The 14016-nt window shown below is 35.2% G+C and overlaps 1 protein-coding gene across 2 annotated transcripts; it reads right to left on the bottom strand.

Annotated features, from left to right (window-relative positions):
- Window positions 1-6628: 6628 nt before the first annotated feature.
- On the bottom strand, window positions 6629-10521 carry LOC108981537 (50S ribosomal protein L4-like). Of its 2 annotated transcripts, none has more exons than XM_018952751.2 (9): window positions 10327-10521; window positions 9783-9964; window positions 9620-9681; window positions 9330-9456; window positions 9068-9216; window positions 8463-8570; window positions 8161-8280; window positions 7353-7526; window positions 6629-6956 (listed from the first exon to the last, which is right to left on the bottom strand). In XM_018952751.2, the coding sequence occupies exons 2-9, from the start codon at window positions 9892-9894 to the stop codon at window positions 6855-6857; spliced, it is 954 nt and encodes a 317-aa protein (XP_018808296.1). In that variant the 5' UTR covers window positions 9895-9964; window positions 10327-10521; the 3' UTR covers window positions 6629-6854. The 2 variants fall into 2 exon arrangements, with proteins under 2 accessions (XP_018808296.1, XP_018808297.1); XM_018952752.2 differs by having other exon boundaries at window positions 9783-9956.
- Window positions 10522-14016: the final 3495 nt, after the last annotated feature.

Raw genomic sequence — 14016 nt, 5'->3', positions numbered from 1 at the left:
GGTTTCCATTGCTAGTCATTCAGTCAATAATGTCCAGGCAGATTGTACTCATTCCTCCACCATGAATGGTATCGCTTCTTGCTTCACCTCCTTCATTTCCACACATCATCATAACACACTTGCCTTGGATCATTGACACTGGTGCTACAGACCACATGTGGTCTGTAGCACCTGTGGTCTGCAGCACCTCATTTTTTTCTTCTATCACATCTCCAATCTCCTTTATTGTTAAACTCCCAAATAATCACATTACACCTGTCACTCACATTGGCAATGTTCATATCAACACCACATTAACATTAAATAATTTTTTATGTGTTCCTTCATTCTATTTTAATTTGATTTCTGCCAAACAGTTGATCAACTCACTCTCTTGCTGTTTTATTTTTCTTTCACAATTTTGTTTCATACAGGACCTTTTGTCATGGACCACGATTGGCATGGGTGAGATGAAGAATGGTCTCTACCACTTGCTTGCTGAACCAGTGTCCTCAACAGCTCTCTTAGATCATTTTTCTACTTCATTACATAAAAATATTTCTGTTTCAGCTACTTTCACAGATGTTGATCTAATTTCTGATTTCTGACATTGTAGAATGGGCCATACACCTATTTCTAAACTCAATGTAATCAAATATCCTCTTATTCAGAATCATGTTTCTACTATTACCCATACCACTCCATGTCTCGTTTGTCCACTTGCAAAGCACCATAAACTACCATTTCCAATTAGCTCATATAAAAGCAACACAATTTTTTAACTCATTCACTGTGATATTTGGGGACCCAACTCAGTAACAGCATATGATGGAACAAAATATTTTTTGACCATTGTAGATGATTACTCTAGGAGTACTTGGATCTACTTACTAAAGGCCAAATCTAATACCAAATCATGCATTGAAGCTTTTTGTAACCTGGTTGAAACTCAATTTCACACCAAAGTGCAAACTCTTAGAAGTGACAATGGCCTTGAGTTTCAAATGACAGAATTCTTCAATAAAAAGGGTATCATTCACCATAGAACTTGTGTAGAAACTCCACAATAAAATGGAATTGCAGAAAGGAAGCATCAAAATCTCTTGAACATAGCTAGAGCTCTCAAATTCCAGTCTAATATTCCAAATTTATACTGGAATGACTGCATCCTCACTGTAGCTTACATCATTAATCGAGTTCCTAGCCCCTTGCTTTCTAATAAAACACATTTTGAGCTTCTCTTTAAAAAAACCCCCCACATATTCTCACATGAGAATTTTAGGATGTCTCTGTTTTGCCTCTACAATATCTCAACACAGACAAAAATTTGACCCTCGAGGTAGACATTGCATCTTTCTTGGTTATCCTTTTGGGGTCAAAGGGTACAAGCTACTTGATATACACACCAAGTCAGTTTTTATCTCTCGGGATGTTACTTTTCATGAAAATATTTTTCCCTTCCATCATCAATCTAAAATCCTATCATCTTCCAAATTGTTACCTTCTGCTTCACACCAAATTATCACTTCCTTGCCCATCCCTTCAGCAACATCATCTCCATCATCTACTCTTTCTCCTCTCACTAACCCATCACCAAAATCTCCCACCTCATCCATCATAGATCCTTCCTCTCCACTTCCTCTTCGGAGATCTACTCGAACAAGAAGAGCTTCTCAATATCTCAAAGACTTCCATTGCCAACAAGCAACCTTCATCTCATCCACTCAATCAATGAGCATGGCATCAGCTTCTTCAGGTATTCCTTTCCCCATTTCTTCCTCACTTTCTTATGCCAACTTATCACCTACATTCTCTTTATTTTCTGCTACTATTTCTTCACATCATGATCCACTCACTTACAAGCAAGTTGCCAAAGACCCTGATTGGTGTAAGGTAATGGATACTGAAATTGAAGCTTTAGAGCTTAACCATACATGGATCCTTACTGATTTGCCCCCTGGCAAAACTCCCATTGCATGCAAATATGTTTATAAAACTAAGTATCATTCTAATGGTACTGTTGAGAGAAAGAAAGCAAGGTTAGTTGCTAAGGGTTTCACCCAGCAGGAACGGGTGGACTATCATGAAACTTTCTCACCTGTAGTGAAAATTGTCATTGTCAGAACCATACTTGCCTTAGCTGCAATCAAAGGGTGGCACTTGCAACAGTTTGATGTTAACAATGATTTCCTCAATGGTGAACTCAATGAAGAGATATACATGCAAAGACCACCTAGCTACAGCAAAGGTCAACCTGGACAGGTCTGTAAGCTTCTCAGAAGCCTCTATGGACTCAAATAGGCTTCACGCCAATGGTATGATAAGTTCTCCACTTCTTTGATTAAACTTGGTTTCACCCAATCGAAGTCTAATTACAGTTTGTTTACTCATATCACTGATACAAGTTTTACTGCACTACTAGTCTATGTTGATGACATAGTAGTTGCTAGTAATTCACTTGACTCCATTTCAGTCCTCAAAACTTTTTTGAATGCCAACTTCAGAATTAAAGATCTTGGATCATTAAGATATTTCCTTGGCATTGAAGTTGCTCGATCCCCTACTGGTATTCATCTCTGCCAAAGGAAATATACTTTAGACATTCTTGCTGAATCAGGGCAATTAGCTTCTAAACCTCTCAAGCTTCCAATGGATCAAAATCATAAATTAAGCAAATCTTCTGGGACACCTCTAGCTGACCCCACCTCTTATAGACAGCTCATTGGTCGTTTACTTTACCTAACCTTAACCAGACCAAACATTTGTTATCCTATCCAAGTGCTAAGTCAATTCATGGACCATCCTTCTACATCCCATCTTGCTGCAGCTCACAAGGTATTAAGATACCTTAAAAATGCCCCTGGCCAAGGAATACTCCTCTCCTCCACCTCTTCCATCCATCTTAGAGGATACTGTGATTCAAATTGGGCTTCATGCCCAGACACCCGTAAGTCAGTAACTGGTTTTTGCATTTTCTTGGGTCAGTCCCCTATTTCTTGGAGATCCAAGATGCAAACAGTTGTCTCAAGGTCCTCTGCTGAGGCAGAATATCGTGCAATGGCATCTATTTGTACTGAGTTCACCTGGCTTCAACAGTTGCTCACTGACCTTTCCATTTCTCATCCACAAGCTGCAGACTTATTTTGTGACAACCAAGCTGCCTTACATATAAAAGCTATTCCAGTTTTTCATGAAAGGACAAAATACATTGAAGTGGATTGTCATCTTATACGAGATAAAATACAAGAAGGCAGCATTCACACTGCTCATGTTAATACAAAGTCACAACTTGCTGACATGATCTTCACTAAATCCCTTCTATCTTATCTCATTTACTCACATATGTCCAAGATGGGAAAATTCAACATCTATTCTCCATCTTGGGGTGGGGGGGGATTATTAGAGCAGCATGGCATCAGTACACTCAAGCCTTCAGATGTGGACATAGCTGTTCGTGGCAATATGGATGATTCTGATATGCAGCCACACTCTTCATCACATGCAATTACCTCTTGTAATAAATCTGTAGTTAAATTACTAGATGGTCCTCATTCCAGTTGAGTTGTAATGTATCATTTTGTAATTTTAGAAGTAGTTATCCTTAGCTGTACAGGGCTGGTACAATGCTGTAAACATTCCTTAGTTTGTTGGTCTATTTTTAGTATAAAGCAACATCTCTGTGTAAAAGCTTTTTTTTATCAATCGAATGCAGTAGCAACTTTTCATCCTTTTCCCTCTGCTCTCTTTTGATTTTTCTTGCTATTCTTACACAATGTAAGACTTATAGTGTGAAATGAGCCAAATTTTAATTTTCACTTGCATTTGGCTAGGCAAGTAATGCCGGTGCTCTTAGTAATGCAAAGTAGAGCTGCAGGTGCAAAAGAGGCTGGCCACAACAATATAAACGAATGAACCTCATACTAATATAACAAAAGCTGCTCAACTAAACAGGATTAGAAAGAGCTATGATGTGATCAGTCACAAACCATTAATAGAGTTTCGGACTTCGGAATCCAGTTTCTTTTACTGGAAGTCTGGAATGCTGGCCTTCAGTTCAATGGGTTCTTAGCAATCCAGAGTGGAACTGAAATCTCTTTTTGGACAGAATGAAAGTTCAATATTCAACCTAGCAGATTCGACAACTATATATCTTATACATAAGTTACTAACACTGATCTTCAGTTTAAGCTAGCTGTACATTCCACACACAACAAGTAAAGAGCTGCCACCCCAAGGGAAAGAGTTGTCTCCTCGTGCAAGCCCCCAGTAGTGGTCATCATCTCTTCCGACGCTTGGCTGGCCAACTGAGATAGATCAAGAACATGATGAAAAATGCATAAAAATTACGAACGGGAGAAGAGAAACCATGCCGATGCCTTTAGCTAAATTAATGGCATGCAGTATTTTTGTTAAGTATACGACTCTCCAAGAGCAAATTAAATTAAGTTAGTAAATGTTGTATACCAAGAGACTGCATGGGTGCAGTTTCCAAATAAACTTACCCACATCACCAACTATATATATATATATATATATATATATATATATTTCACCCACAAATAAACTATTAAGTTGGACTTTCCTTATTTTTGGTTTCTTCCGTTTTTTCTGGATAATCCGCCAATATTGAACTTGTTCTCACCTATATTCCATTTTGCTCTATAAGCTCAACTACAGTGGGCATACGATTTAACAAACTACTAAAGAGGATCTAGAGAGAGAGAGAGAGAGAGAGAGAGAGGCATGACGGTAGGCCCAATATTGGTCGTTTTTAATATATTTGATAACATGATTTGATGTTAACGATTAAACCTAGCTAGTTAAATTGAGTATCATTTGATGTTAACGATTAAATCCAGTTACATTGATTATACATTTATCTTTCCCAAGTATTTTTCTTAATTTAGAAGGGTCTGGTTTGGATAGAGAGATGTTTCTATCTCATCACATATCATCTAATCTCATATATCCAATCTCATCTCAATATCCAAACACCATAAATACAAACACTTATCAATTTTAAATTTTTAAGTACTATTTCATCTATTAATCATAAGTATCTAATTATTACAATTTTCCTAAACTTCCAAACAAAACATAAAAAACAATTCAACATTTTCAAATTATAAAATAAAAATTATAGAGTAATTCTACATACAACCGTGAAGTCCTTAAACGCCGCATAATCGGTTTGAAAAAGAGTGGAGTCCATAATTAAAAAAAAAAATTTTTTTTATGTGGATCTCATATTTTTTTCACTTTTTTCAAAGCGATTACGTGTGGTTGCACAATTCACGATTGCAAATATCTTTTGTCTTTTCCAAAACCCCATAAAACATTTTAACTCAAACTATTCTAATTCATCTCATCTCAACTCAAATATCTCATTATTATTCACAAATCATTTCAACTCGCTATCCAAACCAGGAAAAATTAAGAAAAAAGTTTGATTCATAAAATGATTTTATAAAGTAAATTCACAATCTATCACATGATACATCAAATTTATATATAACTTATTTTCTCTATAAAGCATATCTAAAGTTTTAGATCTCTAAATAGATGTTTGAAAATTAGATAAGATGAGAAATCTGTGAATAATAATGAAATGGGAGATGCTTGGGGAATGAGATGAAATAAGAAATTGTGAATAATAGTGAAATAATTTGTGAATAGTAATGAAATGATTTGAATTATGATATTTTATGAGGTTTTGGAAAATGAGAGGGAAAAAGTTCAATAAAAATATTATAAAGTTAAAATATTATTAAAATATAATTTTTTAATATAATTTTTGTTTTGAGATTTGAAAAAGTTAAATTGTTTTTTATGTTTTGTTTGAAAGTTTAGGAAAATTGTAATGATTAGATAAAATTATATAAAAAAGTTAAAATTTGAAATTGAAAAAATGTGTATATTTGAATGGTGTTTAGATGTTGAGATGTGATGAGATGATATCAGATAAAACCATCTCAACATCCAAACAACCCTACATGATGTTTTATGGAGTTTTGGGAAATGTGTGAAAAAGTTGAATAAAAATATTATAAAGTTAAAATATTGTTAGAGTTTAATTTTTATAATATCATTTTTGTTTTGGAATTTAAAAAAGTTAATTTATTTTTTTTGTTTTGTTGAAAAGTTTGAGAAAGTTGTAATCATTAAGTAATGATTAGATAAAAAAATTGAAGATTTAAAATTGAAAAATATTTGTATTTAAATCATGTTTGAGAATGAGATGAATCCCACCTTCCAAACAACCCCTAGCCAGGCCATTAAGTTATAAGCTTTTACTTTTTGTTTACTAATAAAAAGATAGAAAATAAGAATTTACTTCGATAGAAGAATATGATGAAGGGACAGGCGAGAGACACTTCGATCAATCTCGAGAGAGTGTCACAGAACTCAAAGACCGTACTTGGAGGAAAAAATCATAAATCCTTCAACGTCCAAACACATTTGGTTGATGATATTCAGAGAATCAGGTTACCCCATTTGACGACTCACATTCCTAAAAACATACCATGTATTTCTAATTCAGATTCTGACCGTTGTGCATCGCTTTCAAGCCAACCAGACAAGTTTGAACTTGAAATCATAACAAAAGAAGTGACTACCTTGCCTCTTTGAAGTTTGAACCACCGTTTAATTTCTGGTAGTCATAATGGAGAGAATAGCCTAAATTCAACTGCAAAATTCTAAGCTGAAGATACAAATGTCAATACACAACAAAAATCAACATGTCCAGCCATGCATGTGCATACTTTGATAGAAGTAAAACATGATTATGTTTTGGATTCCTTTTCTTCTACGGATGAGAAATATAATTCCTATTATCAGGGAACAGCGGGCGAGCTTATAGAGTGCATAGTACTTTAACGGTTAATCGGAGTGTGCATCCTCTCAACAATTTTGTTTACAGCATCACGGGACATCACCAATGTGTCATGAAGCAGGATGCTGTAGACATTCAAACCCTGCAAAATCATGGGCAACAAAGCATCAGCAGTGGCAAGGAAACCAACTTCAGAGGTATCAGACTAAATTTTCCCCCTTAGTCATGGGAAACTATGCAGCCACACATTTCGATACTAGAATATGCGCGACATTATTTTTCCTCCAGGTAAATTGACCAAACCACCATTTTTTTTTTGGGGGTTAGAGAGAGGGTGGTTGTTTTGATAATCGAACATCCTGGAAATTTGAAAAAAATTGCCACTGTTGTAACCAATTTCACTGCCTAAAGAAAATGAAGCCCATTGCAGCTAGGAACTGGCCCATACTTATCCTTACCTCTAGTTAGGCCAACAATATTAATTGATTTTCTTCCAATTGATTCACAGCAAGGAACAACGTCCAGAACAGCAACTTACAATCAATGGCAGTACATTTACATAATGTAGATTTTGGGTGGCTAACTTCAGCTTTTCGCCTATCGGGCAACTATCCACCAGCAAAAGTTTCTTGGTGTTCTCCATTTGCTTGACATGGTTCACCAAATTCTTGGTCTTATGTGTAGGAACCTCCAAATCGTCAAATACTAGAAGCTGTTCATTTGCCAACTTCCTCAAGTTATGCTTCATAAATCATATAGAAAATAAAAGAACGCGAAGAAAATATAACTCGGGCACTTAAGTTCAGAAAATTGAAGGAAAAAAAAAACAACGATCTTTCTTATGCACAGCAAAGAAATTATGATCAAGAATACTCGTATAGGCTAAAGTGGTGATGCTTTCCATAACAATTGAGCTTGGATAACAAGAATATACACCTCCCCCCCACCACCCACCAAAAAAAAAAACCAACCAGAATATTGAGCGTCACCAGAGACACTTTTATTATACGAGGGCATCCCAGCTTCATCCCATCTCTGATATGATGACTTTCAATTTTTCAAAACTCACCTGGGCAGTAAACCTCCAAACTGACTACTGACTCACATTGATCTTTTACAGTAACTCAAGGAATCACAAAAACTACAGAACACCAGCATAGAACCCTAAACTAAACTAGTTAAGCACAGAGACAAAATATGAGCTGAGGATAGCCCATCCCTTCTCCAAGATCCAAAAGAAATTACCATATTTTGATGTTTTCATGGTACACTGAGAATGAATTCCCAACAACTCTAATCAGTGCAAACCAGAGACAGAGAAACAAGGGGGAGAGAGAGAGTCTTGCCTTTCCTTCTGCTGCACGTGCTGTCAAAGCAATCTTCAGCCCTAGACGCCGAACCTTCTTATTCAGCTTGATAGCATGACTTCGTGGCTTAGGACCATGCATAGTAGCACCGCCCCTAAACTGTTACATGCCCATTGAATTGAATAAGGTCCATTGAAAGAATCTTGATCTCAAAGTAACACTGGGAACCTTATAAGTCATAAGCAGAGGACAGAAAGTATGATAGTGGTTATTTCTTATAAAAAAAAAATCAGTTTTTTATCAGTTTCTTATCAAATAAACTCATAAGCAAAGTAAAATACCTGGGGTCCACGCAATGTTCCATGCCTTGCTCGACCAGTACCCTTCTGCCGCCAAGGCTTTCTCCCAGTGCCACTTACCTCACTAATAGTTTTTGTGGAATGTGTTCCCTGCAGGCCACTCAATCAGAAATAAGCCTTACTGATATCCACATCCACTCCATCCGCATGAGTCATAGGAGAGGTAAATAACATTTTTTGTTTCATTTTTTGGCTAGATTTTAGAGTAACTATATACATTATGACAGTTGAGAAAACTTGCGTAGATATTCATATTTCTGAAGAAAAAAAAAACAGGTGAGAAAAAGGCTTGATATCATAGAAATGCTTATTCAGAAGACTTGTCCTCCCTTCCCACCCCAATCCTAGCAAAATTAAATCAAATACTTCACTTAAAATGAGAATAAAAACTTGAACTCAACAGTTGCAACAGTTCCAAGACAGAATGCAGCCAGACAATGCCTCAGAACTTGATAAGGGCATTGCAATAACCATGGTTGGTTATTGTTTTGTTTTCTTCCATATACACAAACAATTTTTATATTAATACAATTAGTGCCATAATAACCACATGCCACCAAGACTAAAAAATAATGATCAATAAGTACCTGTTGTCGTTTTGCAAGCTGCCATAGTACAACACGATGAACAATATCCTTCCTAATAGGCACGTCAAAAACATCACCAGCCAAAACCATGAAACCCTTGTCTTCGTTGTGAAAATTAGTTACTGGAATTACCAGGTCCTGATAAAGTCCTACAGCACGTTACGTTATGTCATGAACACACATGCTCAAAAATAAAGTATGCTTCTCCTATGAAACATGGTACCTGTAAATTCATGCATGAGATTTAGGTTCTTCCTCATACCTATAGAACGCTCGGCCATTGCTAGAGGCTTCGTGGACAATAAATGAGAGGGAAAAGCTCCTTCACCCGATTCAGGGGTCAGAATGGATGTTGAAAGCCATCTATTAGCTGCGACAGATGATCCACCCTACGATAATACATACAATATAGGCTCGTGACTAAAACGCCAAAAGTACAACAAGCCAGCGAAACCAAACAAATTGACGTGTTGAATATACAATTGCTGTGTCTACATATCAGAATGGCTTTTTACGTTAAGAGTGATGAAAGAAAGTATAATAGGCATGCACCTTGAAAAGACCAGAGGATCCTGGAGAAAATATATTATCTCCATGAAGATGGCCGCACAAGTCTGTCAAAAACAGGGGGAAAATGGACAAATAAAGATCTACAAAGCCGCAAAAGCACCCAACTTTACAATCTAACGATATAACGGATACATATATCCCTTACCATAATAAGTACGAAACGATCGAAATGTGATCGTTGGAGAATCACAGCGGCCGAATGCATATAAGGGCCCATAAAGGGAACGTAAAAGCCTTCTCGACATTGACACCGCCATATACTCAAACGAACTAGCAAAGACTCATCGAAGTTTAATCCAACTAAAGTAAACGAATCTACCTGTTCATCTACACTCCCAAAGATTAGTTTTCCTTCAGACTGTCTGTAAAGCACACATTCTAAAACCAGATGTTTCTTGATGCAGAATCCTAAATATGCAGCTAATGTGCATTGCGGCGCGGCCCGAGATACACCCGAAAAGTATATTAAGAGGATTGATTGGAATATTATTTCACAGTGGGAATTGTATTCTCTACAGTCTGGGAATTAAGAAGCAGTGTTTATAGCTCTCTATCACTGACCATTTAGATTGATTTCGAGGTGTTTGACAAAATTCCGTACAGAAACTGAAACGAAAAAATGAAATAGCAAAAATATTGGCCATCAAAAGAAGCGAAAACTAGAAAGAAAAAAAAAAAAAGAATTATACCTTTTCAACGTCGCTTCAGAAATATTTCTGAATAAATTCGTCTGGATATTGATGGCCGGCAATGCGCTGCCGGAGAGTGCGTTGGGTGGAAGGAGGCAAACCAAAGAAAGGGAGGGACGTGCTACGCAAAAATGAAAACCCACTTAGCACACGTAATGAGGGAGTAGTAGTTGCCCCGCCTCAGTGCGTGAAGCCCATTTCACTTGTTTAAGGGCTTAGACTAAGCCGATAAAGCCTTTGTACATTTTCCATTCCATCCCCAACAAATTGTTATGTATTTTTCAAGGAGTTTTATTACATACAAATAAGTTTAAGTACTAATCTGCGTATTAATGTTACTGTCTTTATATTTTAAATTTAAATTAATATTATTTTCAATAAAATCTATTTTTTTACCAATCATATTAAATGAATGCATGTATTAGTGCGCAGAATCGTTTAGAATTAGATTTTTTCTTTTCAAAGTGCAAATATGCAATATTTTTATTCTACCATAAATAAAAATATATCCACACTAATGAAATAACTTGATTTAATTTTTACGAAAATTTTAAAATTTTAAATCTTATAAATCAAATTATGTCACGTGACCGATGTGAGTGATATGTCTTTTCACCTGCTTATAAATAAAATAACTAATCATAAAATATAATATCACTAATGACATAACATCTTGCCTTAAGATAAAAGTACCACCATTAATACAATCTAATAATCAATAATCACTCCTGGTGAGGTGATGGAATAAGTTATATAATAAGATATTATGGTGATATAATCATTAATTTATACATTACCCTATAGTTTGTTGATAGGTTATACACTCACCCAATACCTCTATACACCATGTTCTTACCCTACCTGCACCTAGTTCTCATGGTAGACGAAGTGCATTTGAATCAAGACTGATTGGCCAACTAAAATATGTTTTTGTTCGATCAATATGTTTTTGTCCCAAAACTGTTACCACTGTGTCAATTTCTTCAGTTGATAATAAAATATTTGATCTTTACAATATTGTTGATTATTTTAGGGAATAACACTTCAACTGATCATCATCTTTACATCACACACTACGCATAAATTTTTATTTTTTATTTTATTATTACTAAATTAAAAGAATTCTTCTATTTATCATTTATATATCACAACGATAAACAGAATTTTTTTTTTAGCCTATGATTTCAATCATTTCATTGTCTCATTTTCACGTCCCTCCTGCTGGATCCAGATATTTCTGGGTCTCCGCACGTCTTACGTACCTACTCCCTTGGGTACTGTCCAATCTTTCCCTACAACCTTTTCAACCTGTAATGATCGACCGGTTCCGTCAATTTCAACTTCTGCCAATACAGTCCGATCCCTACGGCCTCTTTCGTTGCTTCTCGATCCATCTCTATCCCTTGTCCATTACTTCATCTCGGCCTTTGCCTCGGTAGTCAAGCATGCTGCATGTGAAGATCAACAACCATGAATGGCACCTGGACCTTTGTTCATCTCCTTGTTTGTTTTCCAAAAACATCTCATCTCATCTCATCTCATCTCACCTCATCATTATAACTTTCTCAAATCTCCACACAAAATAAAATAAACAATTCAACTTTTTTAAATCTTAAAACAACAATAATATTAAAAAATATATTTTAACAATATTTTATTCAATTTTTTAACTTTAATCTCAACTCATCTCATCTCATCTCTGAAAACAAACGGCCCTTAAGACCATCAACGAATCTAAGTGGGTTTGTCGTATTAACCAGGCAGCTCAGATGGTAGTGTTGATGGGTGGCTACAAAGCATGACTCCTAGATGTTGCTAAAGGGATTCGTCAGCGGCCAGGGATGGTTTTGAAGAAACACTTTAGTCCTGTTGTTAAACCGACTCCCATAGAAGTACTCTACTCTTACTCACCATTTCTGCATGTTGGTGTATGAGACGGATAGATGTGAGCAGGTCGGTAAGAAAAAATCGAAAAATCAATCGAACTGAACGATTGAGTCCGGTTCGGTCGGTTTCGGTTTCGGTTTCGGTTTCCGGGAACCAAAACTAATTAAAAACCAATTTGGTTCCTGTTTTCATGATTTAAAAATCAAATTGGACTGACCGAACCGAAATATACATATTTTAATTTTTATATTATATATATTACATTCTATATATATTATACATATTATAAAATTAATATAACATAAAATTTTAATCTTACTATTTATACTTCCTTGTGATATAAGCTTACTCTTAAACATAAATTTTAATATTATGTTCTTAACATATTTCTATTTATCCTTACATATTAAGTTACATACTTACATAAATATAACATATATATACATATTATATATTTTTTTATAAGTACAATTTTTTAAGCTAAGTAGTTGGTAAGAAAAAAAAATGTTATTTTTTTTAATCTAACTTTTGTTTTAAGCTAAGTAGTTGGCAAGCACCTTTAAAAAAAAAATAGTTGATAAGCAGTTATTTTGTAATTTTTTTATACATTTTGGAGTTGGAACTTTTACTTTGGTGGTTGCATTTGCAATTATTTTAATGTATTTTTTTAAGATTTTGTTTATGTTTGCTAATTGTTTTTTACATGCATATTTTAGGCTTTTAGACCAAATATTGTTATGTGCATTTTTTAATAGCTTTTTTTAGGCATTATTAAATGCATGTTTTAATTAAACTAATCAGTGTATTTTGGCTAATTGTTTTTAGCATATATATGGTTAATTGGTTATATGTATGGTATTTTGAGGTAAAAATAATATTTTGAGCTCTATCATATTTGGGATAAAAAAATTATTCATTTGGGTCAAAAAACCAATCATCCCAATAAAAAAGCCTAAAACCGAATCACACCTATAAAACCAAACTGAATTGAACCGAAACCGAAAAAATCAAAAGTTTCGATTCTCTAGATCAACAGGTTAATTTCAATTCTCAAAATTTTAAAATTGGCTTAACCTGATTCGATTTTAAAGTACGTAAAAAATCGGACCGAACTCAACCAATTACACCCTTAAATATGAGCAATACCTTCCTAGTTCCTACACAAATTTCTTAGTGAAAATGTATACATGGCATAACTTCCTCCAACTTTGTGCATCCTCAATCTTCCCATGTAAATTGTTAGTTACGGAAAGCTCTTTGCTGGCTTCAAGAACTCCAAGAGGCCACTAGAGCACGATATTCTCGTACTCGAGATCGGCTTTCCATGAATCACCACATTATTTGTCCAAGTACATATTGACAAATATTACTCATCATCACATGCTCGAGACTCGTTGCAACTCATTAACTGAATTCTTGGATCCCATGGTTTTTGAGTTTTTAGAGTAAATGCAAGTTAAGGAATCCTTGGCCGTTACCATTCCTCCGCCACAACCTTTTATGAAAATTACACGTTATCATCCCTTTTCAAATAAAGATATGATCGCAATCCTCTAAGACAAGTCCATTTCAGGTCTGAATTAAGTGTAAAATCGAACCCAAAAGTTCGGAATGAATTATAATATGCATTTAGCTTAAAAGTTAAAGCTTAAAAATGCATTTATATTCTGTTCAAGTTCGATCTTCCCAATTGGAACAACTCCAACTATAGCCATTTGAAAAGTGGCGTTTTAAACCCCTCATTAACGACTCAAATAGGCAGGCTCTACATGCAGCTTATAAGTTAAAGCATGTGATAACATG

The sequence above is a fragment of the Juglans regia genome, chromosome 4, assembly GCF_001411555.2.
Source record: "Juglans regia cultivar Chandler chromosome 4, Walnut 2.0, whole genome shotgun sequence".
Taxonomy (NCBI): domain Eukaryota; kingdom Viridiplantae; phylum Streptophyta; class Magnoliopsida; order Fagales; family Juglandaceae; genus Juglans; species Juglans regia.
Note: the sequence above shows the minus strand (reverse complement) of the source record. Positions and strands in the feature narration are given on the sequence as shown.

Coding starts and splice junctions, on each gene's coding strand:
- LOC108981537 (XM_018952751.2), bottom strand. CDS start 9,894: ATGGCGGTGTCAATGTCGAGAAGGCTTTTACGTTCCCTTTATGGGCCC. Junction 8,281..8,462: donor GAACATTGCGTGGACCCCAG/GTATTTTACTTT, acceptor GGCATGTAACAG/TTTAGGGGCGGTGCTACTAT. Junction 7,527..8,160: donor CACGTGCAGCAGAAGGAAAG/GCAAGACTCTCT, acceptor GCAAATGAACAG/CTTCTAGTATTTGACGATTT.